Source organism: Mchenga conophoros, linkage group LG1 (assembly GCF_057382185.1).
Source record: "Mchenga conophoros isolate Kocher_MC1m ecotype Shallow Benthic linkage group LG1, M_conophoros_male_GT1.1, whole genome shotgun sequence".
Taxonomy (NCBI): Eukaryota; Metazoa; Chordata; class Actinopteri; order Cichliformes; family Cichlidae; genus Mchenga; species Mchenga conophoros.
In genome coordinates, this window is record NC_140526.1 from 22,860,335 (window position 1) to 22,883,941 (window position 23,607).

General features: G+C 39.5%; 1 protein-coding gene across 11 annotated transcripts in view; it reads left to right on the forward strand.

The window, feature by feature from the left end:
- Positions 1–23,607, forward strand: part of tjp1a (tight junction protein 1a) — a 104,707-nt gene that overhangs the window by 12,435 nt on the left and 68,665 nt on the right. For all 11 annotated transcript variants that reach the window (XM_085270338.1, XM_085270347.1, XM_085270391.1 and 8 more), the window contains exon 2: positions 13,198–13,411. In XM_085270338.1, the coding sequence (XP_085126464.1) occupies positions 13,198–13,411 (214 nt within the window). The remainder of the gene's footprint in view (positions 1–13,197; positions 13,412–23,607) is intronic.

Below are 23,607 nucleotides of genomic sequence, written 5' to 3' on the forward strand. Positions count from 1 at the left end.
GTTTTTACCTGTCAATGTTAATATTCCAGTGTGAATTCCTTAAATCAGCCTAAAATGGCTGAGCAGCAGAAATCCCCACACCCATCACCCTGGGGACCATTTTCTGCCCATTGACTTCCATTATAAACGCTATTTTTCAACCCCAAATTATCATCATATGATTTTATTTTTTCTTCTTTTCTTGGATGTCAATGAAGACTCAGGGCCTTGAAGTTTTAATTTTTAAATTGCAAAAAAAATGCAAAAAAAATAATGGCAGGTCAAAATGTATGTTGGTGCCAATCTTTGGTCCATCTAAAGGCCTACTTATAATGACAATCACATATTACTTCAACTGGTTTTTTGTGGAAATATTTAGTTTCGTTTTTTGGTTTTTGGGGCTTATAACACAGGGCGCTCATGTAATAACACTGGGATTTGAAGGGTTAAAACAACGAAAATATAATTAAAACTTTACATGAATATTTCAGGGAGAAGTAGTTTTACAAGGTTGGCTAATTTAAAGTGGAATAAAATATGGATATATGGTCTTTTTATGGCGTGGCTGAGAATGGTCCCTAGGGTGATGGGTGTGAGTTTTTTAAAGGATGGCAGGAGGGTTAAATATACACAATAGCGGTTGTGATATATCTTCAACTCCTGGATCAAAGCATGAAATTCTCCTTGCTGCTGCCTTCTCCTGAGAATTGGATTAACCCAGAATCTCAGTTTTTCCTTAATTTAAGCTTGCAGCTTTCAGAGAGCAGCATTTATAAGTCTGAGTAATACAAGGGCAATTTCCATCCTTTTCCAAAGAGCAGCTCTCATTGACAATAAACTTTTTACCTTGGTGTGCAGCATTATAGTATATTGTAGTGATGCAGCAGAAATAGTCAGAAATAAGTACAAAAGCAGGCTGGAAATTATAAGTAAAAGTATAAAAATAACTACTTAACACTCTAAGATGACAAAAAATAAAGTAACTTAACCTTGTAACTAGAGATGGCAGGATACCACTTTTTTATGTCCGATACCGATATCATAAATTTGGATATCTGCCGATACCAATATGAATCCGATATAGTGTTTTTTAATCAACAAAACTGTTTTTTTTAAATATCTTGCTGCATTTTGTATAAGTTCATACTCAAGTTTAAAACAACAACTACACTAAAGCTATTCTGTTATACCTGTATGCAAAAAAAAATATTTCATAGTTCAGCAATACTGATCAATCTAATAAACTTAAACCTACACCATCCTCCCTATTCTGGTATTTTAAAGAGTACTTAGCGTAAATATTAAGCAACCGAACTAAGAGGGTTCCAACTCCCAGCAACAACAAAAATAAATAAATAAAAAATAGGGAACCACCCCTCACGCTCCACCTCATGATGCTTAATCGACGTAATCAACCTTAATTTGATGCAGTGTGAAAAAAAAATGCACAGAAATCAATTATTTTTCAATATATTAAAATATTAAATAGATTCAACATCTTTCTTCAACAAAATTGCAGACTGCACAGATGGTACCTTCCCAAAGGAAAAAGTACTATAGCTTACTAGGGTATATATATTAGACTTAATAGTTACTATATACAGTAATTGACTTCTATTCATTTTACATCAAATTAAAACTTTGGGTGTCAGATAATTATTCATTAAAAGCTAGACATTTTAAATGAGAATAAGAAAGAAAAGTATGTCTTTGTGCCCCTTTTCCCTGTTAATGCCCTATCGGCCCCCCTGGCTAAACTTTGCTAGATCTGCCCCTGCACAGTTACCAGCGTCAGCTACGTAAAAAAAGATCCTGGTGTAGAAAGTAATATTAAATAAATTCTAACAACAGCTTTTCAAGCTTAAACGTGCTGCTGTTGTTTATCCGCTGGTTTCCTCTTTCTGATGCAAAGTGGGCCAAAAACAAACAAGACAGACGGACTGGCGACAGAAAAGCCGATCAGCTGATCATTAAGCAGTTTCATGATTGAAGTAGCAGCAGGAGAGGCAGTCGCTTGTTAAGCTTAACGCAGGAATGCTTTACAAACATTCAGAGATGGACTTACACACTTGCTTTACTTCTCTTGGGGATAACTTTGTCGGAGATGAAATGCCAGGTTGCTAGCGAAGCTCCAAATGCTATCCAGACCACCGACAGGTCCCGCATGCCACAGCCGCTCTATCACGTGATGCATACTGCTCCGACGTGCTAACGTTCTGAGGCGAGTTACGGCGCGTTGCAAGTTTTGTGAGGTGCTTTCGTGATATTTAATGGATCGGATTACATTTTTTATTTTTCTCCGAAATCCGATCCAGTAATTTAGGCCAGTATCGGACCGATACGTAATATCGCATCGGTCCATCTCTACTTGTAACTTGTCAAGAGCTGCAAAATGTTGTCACCTAATAAGACTGAAAGATGTTCTCTACCTGGGATGCTGTTTCTTGGGTTGAGCTTTTTAAACAATTGCTTAAATCATGGCTTTTCCCACTATTTCCACATGTACTGTTTGCTCTTCCTGTCATATAGAGCGAAGCTAGCGAGCGTTCCTGCGAAGCTCAATTTAGCATCAATTGCTAGTTTTGTTGCTAGTATTGTTATTTCCACCTTTAGCTAAAACAGTTTTCTTGCATATTTTGCAAGAAAACATTTTGCTTTGTTAGAAGTTGTTGAAGTAGCTTCGTGGTTAGGTGTTAAATCTCCGCTGGGCTCTCGCTCTCAGACATGCCCGGGTTTGTCTCATTGTTGTGGCGCTAGGAAATTTAAATGCATGGCCTTCCTATAGCAATGATATCACAATATGACATTTTTATCACACATAAACATTTATACCAGCGTTATCACTGGCGATAAGATGTGGCACGGCCCTACTTAAAACAATAATCAAAGAATGTTTTTTAATATAAATAACATTACTTACTGGATGAGGTAATCTGTTAATCTTAGTGGTATTGTTAATCTGTGGACATGAGGGAGATTCTCTATTTTGGGCTGAAGTCTCATGTAATATTTATCCATTTCACCTCTCTCTACATTTAGTGCCTGATGTGTCTGAGTATTTCTTTACTTTTCGTGCTGTAAGATCCCGTCATTGTCTGTTCGCACTGGAGGGAACACTTTGAGTTTAGCTCCATGAGTGCACTCCAGCCTGTTTGTGAGTTTCTCTGTATTCCTCCAGAGGCAGTGAAAAGTGAAACTAACATCTGTCTGAACAGACAGAGAGACTGAGTCTAATCCACTGCCTTGCACAGCTAAAGATATCACACTAAATTCCTGCAGTATAGCTGAAAGTATAGTAAAAAAGTCCACAAAAAAACCCCAAATTGGGCTCAGAGGAAAATCGCTTTTTAAAGAGTTTGGTTTCAGCAAAATGCTTTGAAAAATAAACTTGCAATAGGGAGCTTACTGCAATAGGGCGTATTGCATTACCTCTTATTTTAACAACGCTGAGTATTTCAGAGCTCTGGCTTTCTCCAATAGTCCAGCATGTCTGTCAGCATAATAGGGGATTCCTAATTGGCCGCAGGTGTGAACGTGAGCAGGAATGTTTGTCTGTCTCTGTGTCACCTGTTTTCCAATATTTGGGAGTTTTATAAGGTGCCAAATATAAGTGACAGGTCCAGATTGCAGTCAGGTCAGTTTATCACCCCGACTCTTGTGCTGCAGAGCCGTTCTCCTGTTTAAATCTACAGAATTTGGCACCGTCTTGCTCACATTCACATACACAAGGTGTCATTTGGATGTCAGCATATATATTGTTTGTTCTTTAATGTCTCATTAATTAACAGCATAAACGAAAGACCACAGAGGAGGTTCGTGGATGTTGTGAAGGAGGACATGGAGAGAATTGGTGTGAGAGCAGGGCGATATGACCAAAAAACTGTAACAGTGCAAATTCCTTGCTGACAATTTAACCAAAAGGCATTTCCAGTGGAAATTGGCCGACATAACCATCAACCATGTATAACATCCACAAAACTTAAAAAGAGGTTACACACACACAATACGGTAATATTATGTTGAAGCACAGTACGTATCACTCCGTGAGGCGCCTGCCTAATATAGCCATAACGCTCCGACAATCCATCAAGCGGGTTCGTAGCTTAGCAAAGTTGTACTAAAACATTTGACAGATTTTCGAGCGCCGTGTACCACATAAAATCATTTCGAGGTCAGTAAACACAACCAGAATTCATACATAAGGCACACGGGATTATAAGGGGCTAGAGCTGGGCGATATGAGATTTTTTCATATCACGATATGATTTTTTCATTTCAGGCGATAACGATATCTATCACGATATAAGCCAAATAACTATATTTGTAAGATTTAAATGTGCCGTTGCTCACAAGTAAAATGTGAAATAATCAGCAGCTTGTTTTGATTTAAATATTTATTTCTCATAATAAGTTCAACAGGGTAGATGTACTTAAGGAACATGAGACTTTTTCAGATAAATAAAGGCAAATATTGCAAACTACACAAAAGGCAGCCACTAAAGCGTTTAAGTTTCAAAACAGAACAAACGAAACAGACTAAATTGTCAATTCCACTTAGAAACAAAATATTAATTCTAAAAAAAAATCTTAGTTTGTTTTACAGAAGAACAGACAAAACTGACTAACTTTTGTCAATATCAAATAAACTGAGAACTAAAAGGAAATTCTCAATCTCTCCTTGTTGTATAGCTTATCTTTTCAAACAGTTTTAACAGTTACTTTAGTCTGACAAAAGCCGAATGACGAATTAGCGCTTCCAGTCAGAGACTGAGGCTACGTCCACACGTACACGGGTATTTTTGAAAACGGAGATTTTCCGTTTTCGTTTTAAAAAATAATCCCGTCCACACATAAAGGCAGAAATGAAGGAAAATGCTGCTATGAACATGCCAAAGCAGCAGGTGGCGCTAGATTCCTAACCGTGCAGAAATGTTGGCCAATCAGAAGTCTAGAAGCCTCGGTGGGAAAAAGTAAACAAAGCTGGGGCATAGAAGCAGAACCGAGTCGTATGTGTGGAGGGACAGTAACTGTGTGTATATGTAAGCATTTAAACACTGCAGAGAGTAGAATTAACAGTAACAGTATTGTAGAAATTCATTTCACCGAAACAATAACGTGGCGCACAGTGTGACGCATGCACCAGTTTATTGTATTTCCAGACTTGCTTTCGGCACAATTTACAGTGCACGCTACTCTGTTTTTTGTCAGACTTGAAATAGCCGAAATACCTTCACACTACGGAACTTCTATGGCTCTTCCGTTCGACAATCTCTCCGGCATTGGAACCATCATCTGTTTTCTCTTCGGTCACGCTCGGTTGATTTTTCTAGTCGGCACACTCATTTCCTCCATTACGCGCTGGCTGCTTCCCAAACAAACACACGTGCGGCTTGGTACTTGTGCTGTACGTAACAAGTCACGCGACGTGACGCTGCGGCTGTGATTGGTTCGGCTCTGCGCTACTGAATTTGGATTGGCTGACCTTTTTTTTTTTTTTTTTTTTTTTTAAGAGGACAAGAGCGGCGAGGTCTATCGCGATAGCTTAATTTCTCTATCGAGTAAAAGTTATATCGCGATACATATCGTTATCGTTCTATCGCCCAGCTCTATAAGGGGCACTGTCGATTTTCACAAAAATCAAAGGATTGATTTTAAGTGTGCCGTATTTTCCAAACAACACGGTAATAACGACGGCCCGCTAGCATGCTCTACCAAAAATAGTGCTTTGTTGTGTATCTGACGGACGAAAGCTAAACCAGTTCCACACCACTGAAGTTGCAGCATTTTTACAAACCAATTCTGGCTCATTCGTTTCATTTAACGATCCACTTTCGCTCTTCTCATTCTGCGTCGCCACCATGTGCGTAAGTAAACAAAGGCACTGCGCATGCACGTTTTACCCATATTCTATCGTGATATTTCATTTTCTTATCGTTGCCCAAAATTACACCGGTATTACCGTGAACGGTATGATATAGCCCAGCCCTAATCCTAAATAAGCTCCTACCCAGAGGAGGCAGCAGCATTTCCTGGTAGTTCATGTGCATGTGCTTGTTTTCCTGTGTATGCCAAAGTCTCAATTCCTATTTTCGGATGAAGTGTGTTTACTGGCAGTGGTTTTCAGAAGTATTTCTAAGCCCATGTAGTGATTTCCAGCAGAGAACTGTGTCTAGAGTTTCTGTTTTGTTTTTTTCAAAGATCACGACCATTCATTATTGGTTTTTGGCCTTGCCCCTTGTGTGCAGTGATTTCTCCAGCTTCTCGTAATCTTTTAATAATATTGTGAGCCAGAAATGATGTGTTTCAGTGTGGCAAACACCCAATCCATCTTTCCTCAATCTCTCTGTGCACAATCCAAAGACCATTCACAGCCAACATGACTAATAATGCGTGATCATCATATAAATTAAAAGTCTGTTTTCCATGTTATGTCATATCATTGCTAATATGCTGATGTGTTTTCAGTAATCTGTTGAATCTACGGGTGATGTATGAATCTTGGTAACATCTGCATGAAGCTGCTGCCTTGTCTGAACCACATAACGATAATGAGCTATATTAAAATAATAAAAGTCAAATGTTGTAAGAAAAATTCAGTTTGCATTAGTTATGTCCTCATTGTGAGTTCTGCTTTATTGCCAGCAATTAATTATTATGATTGTCATTATTTAATGTGACTTTAGTCTCAGATGCTGAAAGCCTTTAAAAAAAGGCAAAAGTTTAAAAGTTAAACTGGATTTTCTTCAGCGGGAAGATCAAATATAAGCAGGCAGGAGGGTGAGCAACTTTACTTAATACAAACATTGTTTTTTTTTAATTCCAGGCTTTTCAGGAAGTCACGTTAATCACTTTTACTACATTTATCCAGCTTGCATATAATATACTGCTAAGAATGCACAGGCAGACATGTGTAAGGTCTAAGTCTAAACATGGTAGTGTGACCACAGCAGACCCACATCAGCAACAGCTGCTGTTGCAAAGTTATGTAAGTGCAGTGAAACATTGAGCAGTTCTCTTGTCCTCATGGATTCTCTGTTATATCTTTCCTCGACCTCAAAAAGTATTTGACTGCGACTCCAGCCTTTTCTTGCTCCTGTTCCAACTTTCCTGAAACACGTTGTTGGCATCAAACCCAATATTACCACGTAGTTTTATTTTAAATCACTGCATATGTTGTTTTTGTAAAAGCTCCTGTAGGCTCCTCCCTTACATTTTTTATTTGGCAGATGTTTTACGCTGGAAACTCTTCCTGATGCAACCCCAAATGGATTCGTGTCTCCTCCCATATTTTCTTTGTACTTGCTCTAAATTAATCATATCAAATGATTAATTTAGCAAACTATGGTGGTCTGGTTTTGTTGAAATTTATTTACAGGATACCAGCTGCTGTTGGAAGCAGCGTTGTGCCTCAGCTGCAAGCGTGAACTTGTTCATCTTCTGCTACTTCTAGTATTCTGTATAGTTTTTATATTTGTGCTCTGTTTTTACAGTTTTTGTGAAGCAGAAAATCAACAAGCTTACATTTTCTGACTTTCAGCATGTATGTTATCTATTGATTATAGTTCAATTACTGCAAAAATAAAAACAATTGTAAAAAAAAATGGCCCTATTCAAGGTATGTTACATTTTTATAAAGTCTCCTCACAGATTTCGGAAAGCACTGCTATAATGGATTTAGATGAAACAATGATGAGTCCATTAGGGATGCAGGACTGACAAGTCTTACAGTCTCTATTACATCATAAATTGTATGCTCTCGTACGTGACTCAAAAATAAAGCTGCGGAAGGTCTTTCAAAGTTTTCTTTAGAAATTGGCTGCTCTTTCATTTTCAGTCCAGTCCCTGTACCTGACCATTTTCAAAAATGTGTTTGTTTTTTAGTCACTAAACACTGACCAATGAATTATTCAATCATAAAAAGAGTCTCTGTCTGAAGGGTTGAACCAGTGTTGTGGCTACATATAACAGACAACTTAGCAAAGAACTTATTTTAAATTGTATCTTTAGGCAAACTGTTACCAGCAGCCTGTCGCAAAAAAAGCTTCATTTGTCAGGATGGCAAGGATCCCAAACACACTGCCATTACAGTAAAAGCATATCTGGTAAGAGGAACACGATCAGTCGTGGATAGTGAAAGCTTGGACCTTAATATTATTGAATCAGTCTAGGAAAGTAGAGCTTTGAATGTCCTTCAAGAAACCTGGAGAACTATTCCTGAAGACTACTTAAAGGATTTACAAGAAAGCTCGGCTAAGAGAGTTTAGGCTGTGTTGAAGAACAAAGGTGATGACTTTCAAGCTCATTAGAGTTGTAAAGACTTTTTTTTTTTTACCGTATGTGCTTTATTTCTGTGTTTATTTGCACACGTTTCAATAAATTACTTAACCTTTTTCTCATTTTCTTTGCATAATATAAAGAAATGGCTCAGGACTTTTGCACAGTATTATATCTTGCCCAAATAATAAAACAATTTTATTTTATGTAAATAGACATCATATTCATATGAACATAAAATGCAGTGCCATGTAAGCACTAATACCTCAAATCCTTGAGCCACATAGTTCCGGTTTCTGTTACCCTGTGATGTCATCTATTAGTGTAGGATTAGCAGAATGACCTACAGGTTGTAAACCAGCACACAGATACAGGCCCTATCAGCGCTCCTCATTCTTAGAAGTGTGTTGTTAAAACCAAAGAGCTTCATACGCTTTGTGTGTAAATGAAATCCCCTTGTGAAAGTAACACTGGGATTACAGTGACAGAGACTGAGCTCTGTACGTGCGTTCTAGCTGTTAGTAAATACAAAGATGAATCAGGTGCAGGTCGCATATAGAAAAGGCAAACCTTGAAGATGAAGTGCAGATAAAATGGCTTTCCTCGAGTTCACATTGTGTTAATGATAATTATCTAATGCTGGCATGATAAGACGTTAAACTGAGATACTGAATATGGAGAAAACTGCCCTCTAACACAGCCTATAAAAAAAGAAGAATTCTACCTGATTTAATACCTAATTTAAATTTGGGTGAGTTTCCTCTTTAGTGTCATCACCTTGGGAAGCGCTTCCAGCACAGATGCTATTTTTAGATCTCTATTTTTAGATTTCTGTCTGAAGGTCCAGTTCAGACCAATTGCACCAGGGTCTCCGGCTCACACTGGATCTACTCCAGTATGTCAAAATAATCACAAATATGACAGATAGGACTGGTGATGATTGAAGATTGTGCTGGTGTGTCCAAAAAAACTAGCTGGCATGCACCCAAATTCACCCAGTCTATTACAATATATTACAGTAGAACGCAATGTACAGTTTGACCCTTGGGATGAATTTAAAGCACGTTGTTGACATTAAAAACATTATTTTTTAAAAATCACAAGCTTCCTCCTGGTCACTCTCCTGACCAGCTGTCCCACCTGCAGGGTTGGAGAATGTGAGCTCTTCCACTAAAAACTGCTTGGTCTCTTTGTCGTTACTCTAATAACCTGGGATCACTGAGAAGAAAGCTGAGTTAGTTCGTCACAGATATTTGCCATAATGTAATCACAGAGGTACAGAAGTGGTCATGAAAACCTTGTGGAGTGATGTGGAAGTAGCAGCCACACTGGTAGCCGTAGGTGCAGAAAGACATGACTTTGAAGAAGAGATCAGCCAAATTTAACTCCCCCCCCCACCTGCAAAACACTATGTTAGCATTATCATCATTAGCATTATCATCGTCGGTATGTTAGCATGCGTTGGTTAGCATTTAGCTTCAATCATCTATGTGCACTAAAGGAAACGTCAAAGACCTGCTACTAAGATTTTAGAATCTCAACTCTTGTTAAGAAGTATGTTTTCAAAGTTGTTTAACGCATTTGCTAAAGAATTGGAGGAAAATAAAATCTATTAGCTTGGTCACCTTTTATCCATTTTTAAAGGATCAACAGGATAGCAGGACATGATGTCTACTGAGGTCTCAAGGCTTACATTAGTATTCAGCTCAGACACTGTGAAGCTATCGATATGCATTCTTTTTTTTATCCTGTTCCATATTAAAACAGAGTTGGAGCTGCAGAAAAGGGAACACAAAAAACACAATATATTCTATTTAGCTAATTACACTTGAAAGTGTTCCTCAGATTTCACCCCCTAAATGTGAGGCTATAACTGAGCCTTTGCTGGACAAAAACAAGCAAAAACAACTTTTATTGACAGTTTCAGGTCTAAATGCAAGTGCAAAGTGCTTAATGTGCATGGATTAAGGCCTTCTGATACACAACACACCACAAATAAATCGTGCTAAAATTACCACAAAGCGTGTGTTTTCAGAAACTACTATGGCTTTTGCTTCAAAGTTGGCAGTGAGGAGACTAGCTGGGAACAAATACCATCATATAAGAGGCTTAATGAGCTTTAGAAAGGAGCAGCCAGATGTATTGACAGTATAGGCATATAATAAAGTGCTCTGTCATGTATGTTATGTAGCCATGTTGCCGTTGGTTAAGAAATAAGAATAAGAAATATTAGTCAAATATATGTGGTTAGGTTTTTTTATATGTTTGAATGGCATACAAATTATTACCAGGAAATCAGTCTTTAGTTTAAACGAGCCTTCAGAGGGATTGGATGGCTTTGAGCGCAGCATGTGTAGCATGTGGTGCCACCGTCTTTTGTTTTTACTTCTGCTTGGTAACTATAAAAACAGGCTGGCTATTAAAATGCTCAATAGACAGCGGAAACCCCTAATCATGCTCCTGCCGTCCTCATGCTCAGAAAGACTGACAGCCTGTCAGTAGGTTTATTTATTTTTTTCCTTGACACTGTCATGTGTTGTCAACTTTAACACATGACAGTATAATACTTTGGTACGAGCATCTGATTGATGACTTGTCATTACAATACATTTGAAGTGCAACAAATAGCCCAGTGTTTGTTTTAAAAGGCCTCTACTGCAGAGCCGAGATGGCTTAGATCTTAAAATGACTTAAATGCACTGTGTTATTGTGTATTTAAGAAATATATTCGTAAACACCATTATGAAAGCAGATAATTGGTCAGTTTGCTGGTCTGAAGCATTCAAGCGTGTGTAAACACAAAGCCACAGAGAAACGATATCAGCAATGATCTTCAGTTGTCATCAGTTATCATTAATCATTAGTTATTATTAATCTCTGGTGCTGTGAAGCCAGCCACCCCTCCCTGAGCCTGGTTCTGCCTGAGGTTTCTTCCTGTAAAAAGGGACTTCCCACTGTTGCCAAAACGCTTGCCAATAGGGGGTCGTGTGATTGTAATCAGAAGGTTGCCGGTCTGAGCCCCGGCTTGGACAGTCTCGGTCGTTGTGTCCTTGGGCAAGACACTTCACCCGTTGCCTACTGGTGGTGGTCAGAGGGCCCGGTGGCGCCAGTGTCCGGCAGCCTCGCCTCTGTCAGTGCGCCCCAGGGTGGCTGTGGCTCCATTATTTATGAAGCGCCTTGAGGCGACTTTTGTTGTGATTTGGCGCTATATAAATAAAATTGAATTGAATTGAATTGAATTCAATGTAGCTTGCCATCACCAGTGTGTGAATGTGTGTGTGAATGGGTGGATGACTGGATGTGTAAAGCGCTTTGGGGTCCCTAGGGACTAGTAAAGCGCTATACAAATACAGGCCATTTACCATTTGTATAAATAAAACTTGGATTAAACTGAATCAATCTGGGAAGGATTCTGAGAACAATTTGAAGTCTGTCATTCTACAGTGAGAATGATTTTTCACAAATGGAAAACATTCAAGACCGTCACCAATCTTTCCAGGAGTTGACGTGCCAGCAAATTCACTCCAAGGTCAGAAAAAATCAAAGAGCTAGATCTCAGACTCTACAGGCCTCAGTTGGCTTGTTAAATGTTAAAATCCATCACATTAAAATTAGAAAAAGACTGAACGACGAGCTTCTTCGCTCTAAAAAGGCCATGGCAGCACGGCTTTGGTTTGCAAGGAGAGCAAAGTGCAAATGCACACCTGCACACCACAACTCCTCTGCACACTAAAGCTATTGCCACTAAAGGTGGTTTTAAAAGCTACTGAATCATGAGGGGTACTTAGTTTTTCTCACACTGCTTCTGCACTTTGGCTTAGTTTTTGTTAAATAAGTAATGAAATGTGATATGTCACTGAGCTTGTCTTAAAGTAATTTTAAATTTTGTAAGGACCAGATTATTGTTTCATGATGTCTTAACATGTTAAACCTTTGAACTGACAGAGTGTTCTTTCTCTCTACCATGACTGTATCTTTATATCCTTTTCCTTGTAAACCATGTATGTAGGTGGTGTTTTTAAAAAGTATTTATTCCTTTGAAGAATTTGAAATAACTTAAACAATTGTATTCTGTTAACATTTTAAGGCGTGATTGAGGAAACAATCAAAATTGCAGTGACTTATTTTTCCAGGCAGTTCACCTTAAAAGACCTTTGCAGCCAAGCATGTAAGAAGCAAAGCGTCTTCATTGTGGCTTAATAATAGAAGACAAGTGGATGCTGCCTACCTAGTGCCCATCTGCAGGCTACCCGCTGACATTCAGCCCAATTATTCACACTTGCTTAAATGGCACTACAGCCAACAGGAGAAGATGTCCTTTAAAAAGTAAAGACAGCAAGAGGAAAGTTATGTCACTTTGATGCTTCAGGCATTTTTATGTTTTCCCTCAGATACAGCAGTGCTGTCTGCTAGCATGTGTGTTTTTTGTGGCTAGCTCTTGGGAGAAATCATCTTCATTGTGAGCGCTGTTGTTTTTAATATATGTAGCTACATTAAGTGTTTGAGCCCACGAGCAATGCATTATGGGAAACATTCAAGATTTTGGCAGATTTTGTCCCCAGAAATGTTAAATATGAGTGTAACAGGTGAATTCAAGTGAGACGTATGCGTGTGTTCATTTTCTCAATTTATAGCTATTTTCTCAAAGTTTTGAATGAGTAAGTTTAAATGCTGAGATACCTAGCTTGAAATTTTGAGATAATAACCAGAAATATTGACTTACAGATGGCATAAAATAAAACCAGGGGCAGAAAGGACCTTCCAAAGATTTCAACTAACTTTTGTAGATTTTTGGATTTTTATCAACTAAATGCAGTTTGGTGCTGAGTAGATACACTACATTTCCAAAAATAGAGTTGATTTGATGAGTGTGAAACTTAACCCCACTGACTCTTTACTGACTATTTCTTGACTTTTCATTGACTTTCTGTGTCTCTGTTGCAGGGTGACCCCGGCAGATGGAGAGTTATCCCCCTCAGGTGCTCCTGGATGTTTAGATGAGCCTACAGGTGCTACTGGTGGCGCTGGTGCTATGGCTATGCCTGCCACATCCACTCTCTCGTTGCCTATGAGCCAAGGTAAACCTTCCCTGCGTCGCATCAAAGGCCGCATTCACCGCAGCAAGAGCCTGGACAGCCTCGATCTGCTTGACTCCAATGTAAGGCCCATGCACAGCTTCACTCTAACTTAACTTGTACAGAAATAGGAGGAGAACTGGTGATAGATAGTAACAGCCCGACAACTGACCACGTTTAGGAGTTTGAGTCTTATAGGAAATGTGCTGTGTGTATAGAATAAAAGTGCGAATGAGGGAATGTGACTTGCAATGTGCTTTGAGTGGTTAATAAGATGAGGAACTTGCTTTTAAGCAAACTCCACTTTAACAGAAACAGAGATGTTGAAGGGAAATGATTTATTGTAGTTTCAATGCAAACTAAAGGCCCAAGAGATATCCTAATGATTTCATTCAGATTGAAGCCACAGCGTTAATACACACACACACACACACACACACAGAGGCTGACCTTCGGTTATGTAATATTTCTGTGGTTTTCAGATGAGCACAGTTTAACACTTTCCATATGTCTCTCTCTATGACTGGTTTATTCTCATGAAAAGTATTAATCTGATAAATGATTGGGTAAGCTGCTTGGACTTAAAAACCCTTCCTATCTCTGGGATTGTCTATTGAGCTGAGAATGGCGTTTGGCCCACTCTCACCGCTGGTTAACTCGAGTGTACTTGTGTGTGTTTGCTAGGGTGTGTGCGTGTGTGTGTAGGCAGTTTGGTATTTGGGAAAGAAACCAACGGTTTATGATGTTAACAAATGCCAACCTGCTACTAATGCATGCTGGGTAAGGCTGTGGTCACACAGATAAAGATCTCCTTCCCTGCACGGTGCTACTGTATGTCTTTCTTTTCCCTCTACTACTGTCTTTGTGTCTTGACCCTCTGTAGATGTCTCCCCTAATAAATGTTCGCAGCGTGATGTTTCCTCATCTGCACCCGACCTTCCTCTCCATGCTGACAGTCTGCAGTGTGTGTGTGTGCGTGTTTGTGTGTACACATGTGCATGCTTGCTTTACTTGTTCAGGGCATCAGCCGGCCTTAATTGAGAGTTGCCCGGTGTCTCTGTGCACAGAGCCTTTGTTCTTCACAACTGGGACTCATTAAGATTACGTTCAAGAGAGGCGGCATTTGCAGCTTGCACAAGTTAATCCATTTTTGATGTGAAGGTGGGTTGAAGGATGAGAGAAAAAGTCACAGGGTGGAGGTGACAGTCAGGAACATGCTCCGAGATGACACAGCACAGCATCGGTCTGAACGATGCAGCAAACGCACACAAACACACACTTACGACCGCTTTTGTCTGTTTGATTGACTGCTGGCATGAGGTCTCCTGTCAGTTTCTAATTTTGAGACAGAGGCGAAAATATCTCATAGATTTTTAAAGCAACCTTGAGTGCCCTGCTGCATAATACTTGGCAGTGAGCCGTCTGGTCTAACTCAGAGGATTTTTTTTTTCCTACCTTGCAGACGTGATTGAAGTAAGACCAGAGGTGGGTTGCACTGGAGCTGTAGAGGCAGATGGTCAATGAAAGTTAGATGTGACTTTGCTGTTGTATCATCGAAGAAAACAAAAACGTGCAGCACTCACGGCAGAGCTTTGGTTGAGTGGGAAATGAGCCGTGCAACTACAGCAGTGCTGTTGCCAAGGATAAAAACAGGGCTGAAAGATTTAAGGAAAAAAGATATATAAGTAGGCATATATTAATTCTTTTATCGACAGTAATGTGCTTTCCTTGTCCTTCCTTTTTATTAAACCCTTTTGACTGGTTTCAGAAGGGCTTAGGGTGGAAAAGGTGATGCTTGGTCTATTGGTTGTTTTTGCTAGTGTGAAATACTGAAATACAAAAGCGCTTTTTCTTTGCTTGAATCAGAATTTTTTTTAAATAAGACTGCCACCAATCTCAAGGGTAGAAGTTGTTTATATACCAGCAAACCCAACTTCAGCAACCTTACAAATGTTGCTGCCGTTTAGTTTTTTGTTTTCTATTTTCTTTTATGTCCAAAGTAACGTATTTGTTTTGTAGAAATCCTTCTGCAAGAACTTGAGATGTCGCTAGTTTCCGGAAACTAGTGAGCTAACTTCCTGCTAATTTCCTGCTAACTTCTAACTCTTTTAAACTTCGTCTTTTACATTGATGCCTGGATGTTAAAATTTACTGTAACACCCACTGAACATTTTAATGTAGAGTAAGGGTAGTGTGGTTATATTAAATATAAGGCAAAGAGAGAACTTTAAGGAATTCTAAAGTGACCATCAAAACCATGAAAAAATATTGCTGTAAACAGTTTATTTTGCGACACAATGAAACAAATGATAGCGTAATATGAAACGATAGACGTTTTCATATCGTAACAAACTGTTTATCTGTCCTATAGGTAATATGTATAAATATTAGCAGCACTGGCATGAATGTACATTAAAAAAAGATTAGAATTTTGTGTCACATCAAATTGAAAAAGAAAAAAACATTGCTTCATTTTCACGAACTTTTCACTTTTGTTCTGGCACAAGTCCTGCACTTCCTAATCTGTCAGCTAGCGCTCAATTTGTAACATGCGCCGATGTGACTCCTGCAGGAAGTATTTTAGGCATCAGTGTAGGGAAGCCAGAGTTGCTCTGAGACTCAGAGTCAAAGCGATGCTTCACAGTCTTGTCTTTAAAGACCATCCATCAGCAAAGATAGTCTTCAAACACAGCCTTGAGAAAACCTGTGATTTAAAGCAAGCCTTCCTTTCTTTCTTTATTTGTGTTTATTTTTTCAAGCTTACGTTCTAACTGAAACATAATAAAAGTAAATCTCAATACTTTACATTTTGCATTAAATATATAGACGCTGCAGACTATCCATTTCATCTCACTTGCTCCTCGCTCCATGTATCAGAGCATGTTACACAAATACATTTTCTCCCGTTCGCTTGCCCTGCTGTGGACCTCCGCATGACGTCCATGAATGTAAATTCGTAGCATGAATAATAGATGGAAGAAATGATCCACGTCGTAATGTAGCGTTTTCTTTCTTTCAGTTGCAGCTATTTTTGCACATTAAAAAAATCAGCTCAGTGAGGACTACAGAGAGGAGAAGCTGAAAAAACTGTGGTTAAACTGGGTGAACTGATATGCAGAGACCTTGAGCTGAAAGTACACAATGTTTTAGTGAAATCTGTGGGGCACAATGCCTCGTCTGCTGCACTGTAGCGTTTATTTATCACTTAGTCTGTCCAAATAAGAAAACAAGAATTGCAGATTTTAAAAAATAAGAAAAAAAGGTTCATAAGGTAAAGTTAATAGTACTTCCAACACCTAGTAGCTTCTGGACTTTTTGAGTGCGGTGTTAATATCTGGAAGGAACATATCCTGTGGACAGTGAATAGCCTTTGATGAGCAGTTGGCGATGAGGTAGGCTTGCCTGCTTTCTGTCGGGATAATGGCCAGACCAAAGATGGCAAACCCACAAACACAAACTGACAGACGGGTGTGAAAGAGAGATTACAAAATAGAGTCATAAATAAAAGGTTATGACATGAATGGCCGAGGGAGGGCTGAGCGAGTGGTTTGGCAGCGGGTGCAGCATGTACCTATTAGATGAATATATTTCCCCTGGACAGACAGAAGGCTCTGCAGACACCTTATAACTCATTCTCCTCGTCCCTTGTTTTCAAGGCACAGTGGCACAAAATTGCACATCACATAAAGTCGTTTATTTCACCAGCGCTGAAACAGTCTGCAGCCTTTGTGGTTATGGAACGATATGCTGTGCCTAAAGTGTGTGTGTGTGTGTGTGTGTGTGTGTGTGTGTGTGTGTGTGTGTGTGTGTGTGTGGACTGAATATGGTATTACAGCAGCAACAGTGGTTATTTCTGAACAAATTATTAAATCTGCAGTAGCGCTAAGCTTCTGGGATCATCATCATCAGTGTGGGAAATTAACAACAAATAGGAGCCAAATGCTGGTGGGTTTTGTAAGTTGCATGGCTCAGCCAGCAATGGACTATGAAAAAAATACTTGTCATCAAAATACATGTAAAAACTAAATCATAAAATGAAACAGATATACCTGAAGTTCACGACCTTAATAGAGAGGGAGTATGTATGCATGTGTCCTGTTGCCAGGTCAAACTCTTAAAGCTGTCCCGTTTCTTGGCTGTACAGTGTTACTGCTGTTCTGCACAAAAGCAGTCCTGATGACGTACACCAACACAATGAGATCGTTAGATGTGATGCAATCGTGAGAAATCTGCCACAAAAGTCAGCATGCAACATCTGTCAGAGACCACAGCTCTACTCGTTCTTTGCCCGCCTCAAGTGGAAGCACAAACGCATTTCATGTTGACACTGGCACATAAATCCAAAAGCAGGTATGGAATGTATGATAGTGTAAACCAAAAACTGGCAACATGAAGTCAGATGTGTTTTGGCACATTATTATTATTTTCTTGTCATGAAGAATAAAATGAAACACGAGAAAGTTAAACATAATGGGGAATTTAATTTTATTTAATTTTGTTGCGCAACAAATTGCATGTATGTACGGTGGCCCTGAGAGGCCAAACGGACTGCAACTTAAGAAAACACCAACATTAAGAAAAACGCTGCAAAAGCACACAATACACAATGAAAATAGGAAAAACGGAAATAGAAGAAAACAGATTTCCAAAAGCACAAGGGAAGTGTTTCCTGGGAGACAATAACCCAACGGACCAGTTTCAGCACTTGTGGTAGCTACCTGGGTAATGTGCCAGTAAAGTATCTATTGCTGTGTGATTTATTACTATTAATGAAGGCTACATTACAACCTGCTAGCTACAAACAAAATCATGTGCAGTTGTGATGTCCACCCTAATCTTACTCATTTTAGATTAAGATTTAAAAATGTAGTTGGCATTGCTTTCAGAACTGCACGTGATTATTTGCAGCTAGCAGGTTGTTAATGCATCAAGTCTAACAGTCTGTGGTCTATGAACCAACCTCAGCTAACACCAGCTAACAATGTTAGCTTGGTGACAAATAGCCTTTAGTAATAGTAACAGATCAGTACATTCATGTAGTTGTAAAATGCATGACAATATATCAAGTAATCCAAAGTATTCAGAATATGTTACTCACATTGAGTAACTTAACAGAATACATTACAAATTACATTTTGGACCATTTTGCATTCTTTAATCTGTAGTGGAATACATTTTAAAAGTAACCTTCTCAACACTGATTATATTGAAGTATATAAATAAAACTGATAAGACAAATAATGCTGTACGATTAATACTTTTTCTTTTGTCACTTACCAGGATTCTTGCTTGTGCTCCTTTTACTTGAATAAAGAGATCTTGATTGGCAAATGGGACATTCAGTGAAGCATTATCACTCCTCATTATTTGCATTAAGCAGCAGCACATCTATAGGCTGTAGCTTTCATGCTCCCTATGGCTTTCGTTTTGATTCCAGTGATTCATTAGCTTTTTAAAGACACAAAGCCCTCTGCATAATGACATGCTTTTTGCCTCTTGTGTTAGCTCGTGCTGCGGCCGCTGTGCATTAGTAATGTCAGGCAGGAAGGGCGTGCAGGATCAATGATGGTTCTATAGATAGATGAAGCTATGATCTATGCCAGCCACAGCATGAAAGTGAGAAAGATTTATATTTAACACAGGGTCATTTGGAACCATTCGCATTAAACTGGTTTAATCAATCCCTCTCAGTTTGCAGGGTCAGTTGGATGGGACATCAGTGGTGATGTAGCTAAAGGAATTCCCGGCCTCATTCGTTGAAGATAGCGTTCGTGTTGGTACGTCTGGCAGTCTGCTGTCCTCCGTGCAATATTGATTGGTCGCATTAGGGAGTCTGCAGGTCAGCGTTTCTCTAATGGGGGCAGAAAAAGATGGAGGAGAACAGAAAGTAGGGGATGAGTAGATAGAATGAGGTAAGAAAGGAGGGGAAAATTAAAGGCGATGAGACTGACGGGATGTCTGACTTAACGTGTAGCTGTACTGGTGTTGTTTTCCTTACACGACCTCAAGCACAACCCCATCACCGCTCTGCCTCACAGTATTGATTAGATGTGCTATAGCTAGTTAAAGAGGACCTGTTGTTCTCGCCTTCATTGTCTTTGTTTACAGCATATTAATACAAATGTTTGCCCACCTTCACCTGGGCAACTGTCAATATTAAATAAATAACACCAGCGAGCACTGTACTGTGCTACTTAATGGCTCAGAAGAATTAATTTTATTGATCAGGTCTGACTGGCTGACATCACAGTGGCATCCATGTGAGATGTTTTTGGACAGCAAACTACTCGTGATGCTTGTGATAGGTAAGCTTTAATTTTGTCCTAATTCACATGCTTGTTATTTAACAGCCTCAGTGAGTGGCAGCATTTCCTCAGTGACCTTCGATAGCGCTGGTGTTTTCGTGTAACTTTAGATCTTGCTTTCACATCTATCCTTGTTTGAGTCTCTGGGCTGTTTTAGTAGCGCTGAAATGTCATCTTCTGAATAATTTATTATTCTTAAAAGCAACACCTTGAAGCCCCGGGTAAATTAAGCCAAATGGCACGACGGATTCCCCATTGTTTGTTTGTTTTTTGTTTTTTTAAATGTTTGGGTTGGTGATGTGTCCGCTGGAAGTAAACAACGGGTCCTGCATGAAACGTGTCGGATTATGAAAAGAGAAGATCGGGTTAATGTATGACTTCAACATTCATCCACGTGTCCACAGCAGCAGCAGCAGCAGCAGCCGCGTCTAATTAGATGGGATGGAGTCTCAGCAGCTCCGCTGTTTCCATGGTAACACAATTACTGTGCCCTGGGTGGGAGGTTAGGGTGATAATGCGTGTAGGTTTACACAATGTCAGCGGACAGTTTTTTTTGTTTGTTTGTTTATGTAAAGAGGAAATATTATATTATGTTTAGCTTCTCAGATTTATTTTTCTGTTTGTGTGTGTAGAAGAAGGAAACGCTCACACAGTAATGGCGAATATAAAAATTCATATTTACCATCTGATGTCGAGGCTTCGTATATGATGTTGTTCATGAGTGTTAAGAGCTTCAAATATTTCATTGATTTGATATGACTAATGTGATGGTCTTCAGTCTGTTCTATGTTTTTAGAGAGATCCAAAGGAAAAGAAGAACTGATTGTAGCATTATGTTATGTGCTGTAAGATATTTGAAAAGCCAAAAAGCTACTTTATGCACAGGCTACTCCTGTTAATGCAGTCGAATCACTCACAAATAAAACAGTTCCCTTGATGAAATACGCAGAGAAAATTCAATTCAATTTGAAGCTGGCAGAAAAAGATGCAGACACTCGAAGGCATGGAAGTGGGAAAAACAGACAAGTGCTTCAAGGAAGTTGCAGGATCAACCGACCAGAAGTCCGATCAAGTCAATCGGAACTCAGAGGGCAATGTTGATCCAAGAAAACAGATGAAAGCCATAACTCTGGGAACAATGGTCCATAGTCTGATTATCATGTCATGCCCCTGTGGTATCATAAATAACCAATAGCATCACTGCTAGAAGATGAATGGTGCACCCGTTATGGTGGGACTAGCCACCCTCCATAATGCACGATGACTCTTTACCTCCAGGTAAAGTGGTGTAATGGGGGGTGGGGGGGGGGGGGGGGGGTGATGTTGCAGTGGAGAAGCCTCCACCTCTAGGGCAAGAAATCCTGAAAGTCTGAAGAAACCGATGCAATTATCTCCAAAGAGGAAGTTAGAAAAGATGCAACTTTCCACAATGCTTCCACAGTTAAAAAACAAAAAACAAACAAAGAAAAAAACAAAAACAAACAAAGTTTGGACATTAAATTTCATATTAAAGAAAAACTAAAAAGTAAACCTAATTCTCCAGCATCAGTGGGATGGCACCGTGAAAATATTCTGTACACACCTAGCAGTGACATGTTATTCTTGTACACACAATTTACACATGCCTACTGTTTCTAAATTATGGTCAGCGTGTGGCCCAAAAAATGGCAAATTACTTATTACTAAGTAGACGGATATCAGCTGAACAGCCAAAACAGTATAAAGTTTTAACATTTGCCAACTCTTTACTTCTCACCTTGGAAGTGCACGGTTCATAGTTTGCTTGTACTGTTTTCTACTGTGCACAATATGGTCTCTCCTTCCTGGGCCCTGCACTGCACCCTCACCACACACAGCCCAGTTTTTTACTGAAATACCTGAGACATGAAGAAAATAAAACACTAAGGACACATCTCCTGAAATGCAGTCACACTCCAATTTAAAAATGAGCCCAGCTGTCAGAAATATCCTCCGACTGGATCAGTGTAGCCACTCCACACACACACGCTTACGTGAAGATGCAACGTGAAACTGTAACGAGGCCTGCTCAACTTAGAATGGTCTGATAAAAAAAAAAAAAAGTGTTTAAAATCTCCGACAGGACGTACACAGCGCGATTTGCTGGGTACTACACATTCTTCCACAGATATTTTTGACTTCTTTTTTGACTTTTTTTTTTTTGTTGGTTTACCTAAAACTTGATTGAAACAAAAAAAACAAGACTGTATTTGCAAACCAATTGTATTGTCTAGGCATTTTATGCAGATTGCAAATCTTGAAATATGAGTATTTATTATCTTCATAAACCCCTGGCTTATCTGATGTGTGCTGTAATATTAGTTAAAGCGAAGATGATCGCGTGTCGTTTGTCCCTTTTTATCATCTTTCTATGTTACGCTCTTTCAGCAATGTCAGCCTCTCTGATGCTGCTGTACACCGAAAGATCTCTCTAACCTTTCCTACCGTGCAGGCACCTTCAGGGGCTCTCATTACACGTTTGACTTTTATTTTCCCTCTCAACTAAATCGACCACCAGAAATGTGAAACTTTGTCAAGTGAGACACCTCCAGGGGGAAGTCACGATGGCAGCCTGCACCCTGGCTCTGTGGCATCTGTCTGCAGACTAAATCGACTGAGTCGAACAAACAGAGGACGGGAAAAACAAGGAGAAATGAACGGGTTAATCAGATCTGATGGATGGAAGGAGATACTATGTGTGTGTCTTTCTGCTTGTCACTGTATCCGTGTGCCTCAGGACGACAAAGGGGCTCTCAGGATGGATTCGTCAGAAGCCGGGGGCTGTGCTGTGCACCATTAGGATCAAGGATGCTATTTCAGGATGCTACCTGCTGAGGGATGTACTCTGCTCACAGTTTTGATGGCCCCCTCCGCTCAAGTCCATTAAACAGGGCAGAGATGGCCTCTGCGGCTGCTGAGTAACCGTGATAGCGCCTGTTTTCACAAGCTGACCACCTATTTTAGGTCTGATGTTTATATGTTTAATGCTTGCATTTTGTGAATGATTCTGGTCTTCTTCTATATTTAAGCTCCTCACTAATATACAATCTAACTCCATCACTGGCGAGCGTTTGATTTCATCCCTATCTAAGATGCTTGTCCTTAAGGCATGACCTTTTGTGGGCTTGCATAACTGTCTCCACTTTAGGTGGGGTTATAAAAGCCATGCAGAGAGTCTTCTGCTGCTTTCCTAAAAATTAAAACAGGTACAGGTGAAAGTTCTTATGATACTGAGTTTGTGGGGCTGTGAAGATCTTTAAACAGTCACTTTGTACGTACTCAGCTTTTTTGGAATTTAAGTTTTTAAGTTTAAGACTTAATTAAAGGTTTAGGTGAAGAGCAAGCAACTGGCACCTCACCGGGATATGAATATGCCTGTGTGTGTGTGTCTGTGTGCACGTCTGTTTATTTGAGGAAGATGAATCAGCGTTGTTTGCTGACTGACTGGTGCAGCACGGGGATGCAGAGTGACCTTGGTGGCCTTTGGGGTTAAAAGTCATGTCTAGTATGACATGTTGTTTACATTTTTGTTTTTGTTTTTTTCATTTTTTCCACGTAGAAGATGTGCGATTAAGTAAACTGAAAGGAATAGACTGGCAACCCTTCCGGGCTGTTCCCCACCTTTTCTCCAGGATCCAGCCCCCCTCCAACTCTTGGATAAGTGATTTTTTTTTTTACAATTAAGATGTGGTAACACTTAAATTTTTGTTTTTAGCACTTTGTTTCTATTTGATTAATCTTATTTTAAAAATATAGAGACTGTAGGGTGGCATCCTCTCCTTCCTCCTGTTGTCATAAGTGACTTGTTTAGTGTGGGCTGTAACAAGTTACTCCTTCTCCGACATTACTGTTCTGTAATTCACCTGTGTGGCCACTAAAAGTGCTTTTGCTGCACCAAAAGAATTAAAAAGGCTCCGAAGCTCTGCCCCCACCCCCCCAAATCAACACGTCTGGAA